General features: G+C 60.8%; 1 protein-coding gene across 1 annotated transcript; it reads left to right on the top strand.

The window, feature by feature from the left end:
- The first annotated feature begins 1651 nt into the window (after positions 1-1651).
- LOC104305563 (keratin, type II cytoskeletal 4) lies at positions 1652-8971 on the top strand. Its single transcript, XM_054177349.1, has 9 exons — positions 1652-2188; positions 3507-3724; positions 5136-5196; positions 5357-5452; positions 5544-5708; positions 6297-6422; positions 7189-7409; positions 8584-8618; positions 8721-8971. Exons 1-9 carry the CDS (start codon positions 1652-1654, stop codon positions 8969-8971), a joined length of 1710 nt encoding a protein of 569 aa, XP_054033324.1.
- The last annotated feature ends 513 nt before the right edge of the window (positions 8972-9484 follow it).

Raw genomic sequence — 9484 nt, 5'->3', positions numbered from 1 at the left:
AGTGTGGCCATGGCACTTGTGGCCCAGGCTGCCCAGGGGGAGGGGGTTCAAGTGTGGCCATGGCACTTGTGGCCCAGGCTGCCCAGGGGGAGGGGGTTCAAGTGTGGCCATGGCACTTGTGGCCCAGGCTGCCCAGGGAGGTGCTGGTGGAGTCCCCCATGCCTGGAGGGGGTTCAAGTGTGGCCATGGCACTTGTGGCCCAGGCTGCCCAGGGAGGTGCTGGTGGAGTCCCCATGCCTGGAAGGGGTTCAAGTGTGGCCATGGCACTTGTGGCCCAGGCTGCCCAGGGAGGTGCTGGTGGAGTCCCCCATGCCTGGAGGGGGTTCAAGTGTGGCCATGGCACTTGTGGCCCAGGCTGCCCAGGGAGGTGGTGGTGGAGTCCCCATGCCTGGAAGGGGTTCAAGTGTGGCCATGGCACTTGTGGCCCAGGCTGCCCAGGGAGGTGGTGGTGGAGTCCCCCATGCCTGGAGGGGGTTCAAGTGTGGCCATGGCACTTGTGGCCCAGGCTGCCCAGGGGGAGGGGGTTCAAGTGTGGCCATGGCACTTGTGGCCCAGGCTGCCCAGGGAGGTAGTGGTGGAATCCCCCATGCCTGGAAGGGGTTCAAGTGTGGCCATGGCACTTGTGGCCCAGGCTGCCCAGGGAGGTGGTGGTGGAGTCCCCATGCCTGGAGGGGGTTCAAGTGTGGCCATGGCACTTGTGGCCACGGTGGGGTTGGGCTGCTGGTTGGCCTGGATGACCTTGGGGGTCTTCTCCAACCCCTTCCACGGTTCCCTGGCAGAGCTCCTCAGGCAGCACCTTGACCCCTCTGAGGCCCCAGGCAGGGTGTGCCAGCAGGATGGATGAAGGCATCTGGGGCTCTGCACAGCTCTCTGCCTCCCCCCAGGCTCTGAGGGCTTGCCAGAGCCACCTGCAGTGACTCTCAAACCTTCCCCAAAGCATCTCTGAGTCTTTGCTTGCCACAAAGCCTCATTTTTCTTTATCACCCTGCCAAGGCTGAGTGCTGCTTGTGAAACACCCTTGGGACGACCCGAGGCAAACCTCCCCTTGAGCAGGAGGTTGAACTGGAGTGCACCTGAGGGTGTGCCTCGGCGTGTGCTGGAATCCAGCGAGCCCAGCAGCTGCCATCGGGCCCCGGAATGAGTGATTTAGCTCCCAGCAAGGGTCTCCCTCGAGGGCGTGAGCGGGCAGGGGCTTTGCAGCTGCTTTGTCACCGCTGCTGGGAGGCTCAGGGAGCTCTGGTGACGAATTGACAGCTGGGGCTGGAGGGAGTTTGGTTTGGAGCGGTGATTCCCCAGCCCAACAATAGCTTTGTTTTGATTAGCTCCGGCAGGGAGGGCTCGGTGGCAGGTCACGGTGGTGGCAAGGAGGAGAGGGCAGCCTTCCAAGCCCAAAACAATGAAGAGAATTAAAAACCAGAGAGAGAGAGAGAGAAAAAAAAATACCCTTGCCATCTCCACTCCCCTGCCCTCGGCCAACTCCCTGCCGGCATAAAAAGGGACCCAGAGCCACGGCACCCACAGGGCTCATCTCCTCCTGCCTCCCAACCTCCTCCTCCTGCTGCTGCTGCTGCCTCCAAGCCTCCCTGAGCACCACACCGCTTGGGCTCTTCTCTCTCCGCCAGCCGACCCTTGGAACCCCCCCGCCCCGACCATGTCTCGCCAGTCCTGCGCTCTCGGCAAGGGCTTCAGCTCCAGCTCCGCCTGCTTCGGGGGCAAGAGCAAAGTCACCTTCGGCTGCGTGCCCCGGCGAGGGGGCAGGGGAGCCGGCGGCGCTGGGGGCTTCGGCAGCAGGAGCCTCTACTCCCTGGGAGGGAGCAAGAGCACCTCCCTGGCAGGATTTGGGGGAGGGGCTGCTGTCTGCAGGGGGTTTGGGGCTGGCGGCCCAGGAGGCTTCGGCTACGGGGCCGGGGCAGGCTTCGGCGCTGGCTATGGTGCTGGGGCTGGCTTCGGTGCTGGGGCTGGCTTCGGGGGAGGCTTCGGGGGAGGCTTCGGGGGTGGCTTCGGGGGAGGCTTTGATGGGCAGGGCTTCCCTGCGTGCCCTCCTGGTGGTATCAAGGAGGTGACCATCAACCAGAGCCTGCTGGCCCCGCTCAAGCTGGAGATTGACCCCGAGATCCAGAAGGTGAGGACGCAGGAGACCAAGGAGATGAAGCAGCTCAACGACAAATTCGCCTCCTTCATCGACAAGGTGAGAAGTGGCTTCACCCCTGGGGGGGCTGGGAGGGGGAGTCGGAGCTCAACCAGCTCTGGCCTGGCCCAGAGCACCCCCAGGAACCCCTGGAGATAGAGAGATGGTGGTTGGAGAAGTGATTGTCCCCAAGGGAAGCCAGGAGTAGGATCCTTGGTTCTTACAACCACGATGCTGGTGCTGAGCTGTGGGAGCATGGAGCAAGCAGAGCAGCCTCAGAGGGGTTTCCCCTGCTGGCCTCTGCCCATCCATGGCCTGGAGGATTGGTTTGGGGTCAGCTTTGAGGAGAGGATGCCAGGGCTGTGAGGTTCATGGAGAAGAGAGGTCACCCAACCTTTGCCTCCTCATCCTGGAGCTGTGGTCCCATAGGATCCTCGGTTCTTAAGACCACGATGCTGGTGCTGAGCTGTGGGACCTTAGGGGATCATGGAGCAAGCAGAGCAACCTCAGAGGGGTTTCCCCTGCTGGCCTCTGCCCATCCATGGCCTGGAGGATTGGTTTGGGGCCAGCTTTGAGGAGAGGATGCCAGGGCTGTGAGGTTCATGGAGCTTCTGCTTAGACACTGGGGAACCTTATGGGACCGTGGACCTTGCAGAGCAGCCTCAGAAGGGTCTCTGCTGCTGGCCTCTGCCCATCCATGGCCTGATGGATTGGTTTGGGGCCAGCTTTGAGGAGAGGATGCCAGGACTGTGAGGAGAAGAAAGGTCACCCAACCTTTGCCTCCTCATCCTGGAGCTGTGGTCCTGTAGGATCCTTGGTTCTTAAGACCACGATGCTGGTGCTGAGCTGTGGGAGCATGGAGCAAGCAGAGCAGCCTCAGAAGGGTCTCTGCTGCTGGCCTCTGCCCATCCATGGCCTGGAGGATTGGTTTGGGGCCAGCTTTGAGGAGAGGATGCCAGAGCTGTGAGGTTCATGGTGCTTCTGCTTAGACACTGGGGAACCTTATGGGGAGCATGGAGCAAGCAGAGCAGCCTCAGAAGGGTCTCTGCTGCTGGCCTCTGCCCATCCATGGCCTGATGGATTGGTTTGGGGCCACCTTTGAGGAGAGGATGCCAGGGCTGTGAGGTTCATGGAGAAGAGAGGTCACCCAACCTTTGCCTTCTCATCCTGGAGCTGTGCTCTCAGCTGTGCTGGAGTTCTTGCTCAGGGGAGATGAGAGGCAGCAGGGAGGTGAAATCCATTAAATAAGGGGGAAAAGAAAGGGGGGGGGAAGGAAATAAAAAGGGAAAAAAGGCAAAGTGTGTGTGGGGGGAAAAACCCCAAAGGATGGAGTTGGGAGTTGTCTGACTCTGCTTCCACCACCCCTGGAACCATCTAGGTCAGGTTCCTCGAGCAGCAGAACCAAGTCCTGGAGACCAAGTGGAAGCTCCTTCAGGAGCAAGGTGGCACAGTGCCAGGGAGCAGGAGCCTTGACCCCTTCTTTGAGACCTACATCAGTGGGCTGAGGAAGCAGCTGGATTGCCTCTCCAGTGAGAAGATCCAGCTGGAGTCAGAGCTGAAGAGCTTCCAAGACATGGTGGAAGACTTCAAGACCAAGTATGTTGGGGTGGGGGTGGGGGTGGGGGGGGTTGGGTGGGGAAGAAAGGAGAGCTCCAAACTGCCTTTGAGCAGGCAGGAAATGGGAGGAATGCCACAAAGAGAGAGAGAGAGAGAGGGAGAGAGGAGGCAAAATTCCTCTTGGCTCAAAGAGGAGAGAATGTGCAAGGGGTTGGAGATGCCTCAAGGTGGTTCCCAACAGGGCATTGAGTTGTGCTCCTCAGGATCCTCTTCTCTTTGCCTCCCTGGCTTGAAGGAGCCATCACCACCTTCTGCTCCCCACCTCCTCCCTCATTTCCTCATGGATTTCCTCCTGGATCCCTCCCCAGGATTGTCCCTTCCTGATGTGAAGCTCTGGGAGGCTGAGGGGGATACAAAATGAATTCCAGAGCAGCCTTCTGCTGCCTGTCTCTGGGAGATGCCTTTGGCCACTCAGGGAAGGACCAAGCCTGGAGGAGAGCTTCCACCTGAGGCAGGCACCAAAAGTGGGGGGAAAGCAAAGCTGGGACTGCTCAGGACCCAACCTTGCTGCAGGTTGCAAACTGCCTTGGGTTTGGAGGTCATCTTCACCACCCTGCAGCTCTGCTGCCTTCATCAGCAGCTGGACTTGGTCTGTGTTGAGGACCTGAAGGTCTGTGAGGTCTTGTGGGAGGAACTGGAGGGGCCCAAGCCACCAGGGCTTGGTTTAGGTCAGGATGGATCCTTCTCTGTGGGTTTTGGAGGTCATCTCCACCACCCTGCAGCTCTGCTGCCTTCATCAGCAGCTGGACTTGGTCTGTGTTGAAGACTTGGAGGTCTTTGAGGTCTTGTGGAAGGAACTGGAGTGGCCCAAGCCACCAGGGCTTGGTTTAGGTCAGGATGGATCCTTCTTTGTGGGTTTTGGAGGTCATCTCCACCACCCTGCAGCTCTGCAGCCATTTGCTGCCTTAATCAGCAGCTGGACTCAGTCTGTGTTGAGGACCTGAAGGTCTTTGAGGTCTTGTGGGAGGAGCTGGAGTGGCCCAAGCCACCAGGGCTTGGTTTAGATTGAGATGGATCCTTCTCTGTGGGTTTTGGAGGTCATCTCCACCACCCTGCAGCTCTGCTGCCTTCATCAGCAGCTGGACATGGTCCATGTTGAGGCCTTGGAGGTCTTTGGGGTCTTGTGGAAGGAATTGGAGTGGTCCAAGGCACCAGGGCTTGGTTTAGGTCGGGATGGGATCCTTCTCTGTGGGCTCTCTTCAGTGAGGTGTTGGAGCTGGCAGGAGCCAGAGGCTGCCTGGGAAGGCCAAGTGCTGTTGCTTGGCCATAAATCTGCTCCTGGCAGCTCTCTCTTTGCTGCCTTCATCAGTCTGAGGCCAAGGAGCTCTGGGTGCCAGCAGGAGCTGGAGCCAGGCCAAGCAGATTCCATCTCCCTGCTTTTCCTCACCAGGTATGAGGAGGAAATCAACAAGAGGACAGCAGCAGAGAACGACTTTGTGCTCCTCAAGAAGGTAAAGTCCTCTCCTCCTCCCACCCCAGGGGGTGTCCTGCTTCCAGCAGCACCACCACAGCCCAGGAGCAGCAGGGGCAAGGGGACCCAGGGGGCTCCCAGCGTGGAGGTTGGCTGGAGGGGGGCTGGCAGAGGGGTTTCACTTCCCACCCCTGCTGCAGGATGTGGATGGAGTCTACATGAGCAAGGTGGAGCTGCAGGCCAAGCTGGACTCCCTGGCAGATGAGATCAACTTCCTGAGGTGCCTCTACGAAGCAGTAAGTGGCTCCCAGCTGCCCTCAGGAGGGGGTGGGGGAAGGGCTGGGGTGCTGCTGGCAGAGCTGGAGGCCCAGCTGGTGTGACCTGCAGGAGCTGGAGCAGATGCAGAAGACAGTTGCCGACACCTCTGTGGTCCTCTCCATGGACAACAACCGAAGCCTGGACCTGGACAGCATCATTGCAGAGGTCAAAGCCCAGTACGAGGAGATTGCCACCAGGAGCAGGCTGGAGGCTGAGTCCTGGTACAAATCCAAGGTGAGTGCAGCTCCTGGGCCCTGGCCTCGCTGGGGGAGGTGGAAGAGTCACTGCTGGCAGCTCAGGACCATGCTGGGGCCTGGGGTGTTGCTGATGCTCACCCAGCTAGACTGGAGCTAGCATGCTCCAGCCCTGGCTCCAGCCCTGGTGCTGCCCTGGCTCCAGCCCTGGTGCTGCCCTGGCTCCAGCCCTGGAGCTGCCCTGGTGCTGCCCTGGCTCCAGCCCTGGAGCTGCCCTGGAGCTGCCCTGGCTCCAGCCCTGGAGCTGCCCTGGCTCCAGCCCTGGTGCTGCCCTGGCTCCAGCCCTGGAGCTTCCCTGGCTCCAGCCCTGGAGCTGCCCTGGGTGCAGCCCTGGTGCTGCCCTGGCTCCAGCCCTGGTGCTGCCCTGGCTCCAGCCCTGGTGCTGCCCTGGCTCCAGCCCTGGTGCTGCCCTGGCTCCAGCCCTGGTGCTGCCCTGGCTCCAGCCCTGGAGCTGCCCTGGCTCCAGCCCTGGAGCTCTCCTTGCCTTGCATGGGCTGGGTATGGAGAGCTGTCATGAGAAGCCCACTCAGGGTGGACCTCTTGAGCTCCTCTCCCTTCTGCCTCCCAGTATGAAGAGCTGCAGGCCACAGCTGGCAAACATGGAGACAGCCTCAGGGACACCAAGGCTGAGATCTCAGAGCTCAACCGCGTGATCCAGAGGATCCGAGCCGAGATCGAGAGCGTGAAGAAGCAGGTGGGGGAGGGGGGCAGGGGCAGGTGGGGCTGGGGGGAAGGGGCAGGTGGGGGAGGGGGGAAGGGGCAGGCAGGGCTTGGGGGGAAGGGGCAGGTGGGGGAGGGGGCAGGAGCAGGTGGGGGAGGGGGAAGGGGCAGGTAGGGGCTGGGGGGAAGGGGCAGGCAGGGGTTGGGGGGAAGGAGCAGGCAGGGGCTGGGGGGAAGGAGCAGGCAGGGGCTGGGGGGAAGGGGCAGGCAGGGGCTGGGGGGAAGGGGCAGGCAGGGCTTGGGGGGAAGGAGCAGGCAGGGCTTGGGGGGAAGGGGCAGGTGGGGGTTGGGGGGAAGGGGCAGGCAGGGGCTGGGGGGAAGGGGCAGGCAGGGGCTGGGGGGAAGGGGCAGGCAGGGCTTGGGGGGAAGGAGCAGGCAGGGGTTGGGGGGAAGGGGCAGGTGGGGGTTGGGGGGAAGGGGCAGGCAGGGGCTGGGGGGAAGGGGCAGGCAGGGCTTGGGGGGAAGGAGCAGGCAGGGCTTGGGGGGAAGGGGCAGGCAGGGGCTGGGGGGAAGGGGCAGGCAGGGGCTGGGGGGAAGGGGCAGGTGGGGGTTGGGCTTTTTTGTGTCCTGTGGCCGCTCTTCAGAGCTGCCCTGCAAGCAAACCCTCTGGGACCCATCAGGGGCGGGAGGGAACCTCCTGGCTGGCTGAAGAGCTGAGCCCAGGTGCCCTGGGCCCGGCGGCTCCCCCTCCAGCCCGCTGGCCCTGCCCCACTCCTCACCGTCCTCCTCCTGCCCTGCAGTGTGAGGCTCTGCAGACCTCCATCGCCGACGCCGAGCAGCGCGGGGAGCTGGCCCTGAAGGATGCCCGGAGCAAGCTGACCGAGCTGGAGACAGCCCTGCAGAAGGCCAAGCAGGACATGGCCAAGCAGCTGAGGGATTACCAGGAGCTGATGAACGTCAAGCTGGCCCTGGACGTGGAGATTGCAACCTACAGGACGCTGCTGGAAGGAGAGGAGTGCAGGTGGGCGCCGGGGCTGCAGCGGGAGCTTGGTTGCCCCCTGCCGCATCGCGGGGGGAGGAGGTTCCACAGCCCACGGCCTCTGGCAGAGCTTGCAGGGGGGGTCGGCACCGACCGGGGATGAGGCTCCCCCAGCTGCTGCACCTAAGGAGCTGTGCTTCAGGGGCCGTGGTGCTGCTGGCTGGCTGCTTGGGCTGCAGCATCCGAGAGGGCTTGGGCCAGCCAGAACAATCCTGTGATCCTATGATCCCATGATCCCATAAGCCCATGATCCTATGATCTCATGATCCCATTATTCTATGATCCCACAATGCCATCATTCCATGATCCTATGATTCCATGATTCTATGATTCCTTGTTGCCATGATTCAGTGTTTCCATGATGCCATGATTCCATGGTGCCATAATTCCATGACTCTATGATTCCTTGTTTCCATGATTCCTTGATTCCATGACTCTATGAGTCCTTGTTTCCATGATTCCATGATGCCATAATTCCATGACTCTATGATTCCTTGTTTCCATGATTCCTTGATTCCATGATCCTATGAGTCCTTGTTTCCATGATTCCATGTTTCCAAGATGCCATAATTCCATGATTCCTTGTTTCCATGCCATGATTCCATATTTCCATGATCCTATGATTCCTTGTTGCCATCATTCCATGTTTCCAAGATGCCATAATTCCATGATTCCACCATTCCATGTTCCTGTGATTCCTTGTTGCCATCATTCCATGATCCTATGTTTCCTTGTTTCCATGATCCTATGATTCCTTGTTGCCATCATTCCATGTTTCCAAGATGCCATAATTCCATGATTCCTTGTTTCCATGCCATGATTCCATATTTCCATGATCCTATGATTCCTTGTTTCCATGATTCCATGTTTCCAAGATGCCATAATTCCATGATTCCACCATTCCATGTTCCTGTGATTCCTTGTTGCCATCATTCCATGACCCTATGTTTCCTTGTTCCCATGATCCTATGATTCCATGTTTCCATAATTCCATGACCCCATGATTCCTTTTTGCCACGATTCCATCATTCCATGTTCCTATGATTCCTCGTTTCCATGATCCCAAGCTCCCAAGCCCTGTGCCCCGCGGTCAGCTGCAGCGCCGGGGCCTCGCCGGGGCTGGGGCTCAGCCTCTCTCTGTCTCTCCCCCTCGCAGGATGTCAGGAGAGTGCCAGAGCACCGTCAACATCTGTAAGTAGCATTCCCACGGGACCGCGGCGGGTGGGCCCCGCTGCTCCCAACCTTCCTGGCTGGCTCCAGGGGTGACTTTGTGCCTCCTCTTCCTCTCCGCAGCCGTGGTGGGCGGCGGTGGCAGCGGCGGCTCCGTGGGAGGCGGCTTCGGCGCCGGACTCTGCCTGCCGGGAGGCTTCGGCGCTGGCAGCTGCGGGGCCGGCGGCGCCGGCGGCGCCGGCTTCTGCTACAGCCTAGGAGGAGGCAGTGGGTTTGGGGCAGGGGGAGGCTTCGGCTCCGTCGGCGGGGGAGGCTGCAGCTCGGTGGTCACAGGCTCTGGCAGCATCCTGAAGAAGAGCGGCCGGAGGGTCTAGGGAAGCCTTCTCTGTCCCCCCCTCAGCCCCAGCCCCTGGAGGAGAGAGGAAGCAAAGTGCACGGTGCCCACCCCCACCCCACCCCCGCCTCCCCCTCTTCGGTGCCAAGGGGGTGTCCAACTATTTCAGCCTCAGCCACCACTGTCCTCCACAAGCTGCATGGAGAGGACTCTTGGCTCCCGACCCCAGCTGATGCTCCACGGAGCCTGGGACCTGCTGGCGTCCCCTGGAGATGCTGCTGCTAGCAGGGGGCTGAGAGACCTCCTTTGGAAGCAGCTTCTTGGAAAGCCCCAAACACAACTGGGATGAGGCTGCAGAGCATGGTCCAAGGCTACAAAGAATACACCAAGGCTGCAGGGCATGGTCCAAGGCTGCAGGGCATGGTCCAAGGCTGCAGGGCATGGTCCAAGGCTGCAAAGCATGGTCCAAGGCTGCAGAGCATGGTCCAAGGCTGCAGAGCATGGTCCAAGGCTGCAGAGCAAGATCCAAGGCTGCAGAGCATGGTCCAAGGCT

Source organism: Dryobates pubescens, chromosome 40 (assembly GCF_014839835.1).
Source record: "Dryobates pubescens isolate bDryPub1 chromosome 40, bDryPub1.pri, whole genome shotgun sequence".
NCBI lineage: Eukaryota > Metazoa > Chordata > Aves > Piciformes > Picidae > Dryobates > Dryobates pubescens.
Note: the sequence above shows the minus strand (reverse complement) of the source record. Positions and strands in the feature narration are given on the sequence as shown.

Excerpts from the sequence above, each read along its gene's own strand:
- LOC104305563 (XM_054177349.1), top strand. The coding sequence starts at position 1,652 with ATGTCTCGCCAGTCCTGCGCTCTCGGCAAGGGCTTCAGCTCCAGCTCC. Across the intron at positions 6,423-7,188 it reads TCGAGAGCGTGAAGAAGCAG|TGTGAGGCTCTGCAGACCTC; the intron begins GTGGGGGAGGGG and ends CCTGCCCTGCAG. Across the intron at positions 8,619-8,720 it reads CCAGAGCACCGTCAACATCT|CCGTGGTGGGCGGCGGTGGC; the intron begins GTAAGTAGCATT and ends TCCTCTCCGCAG.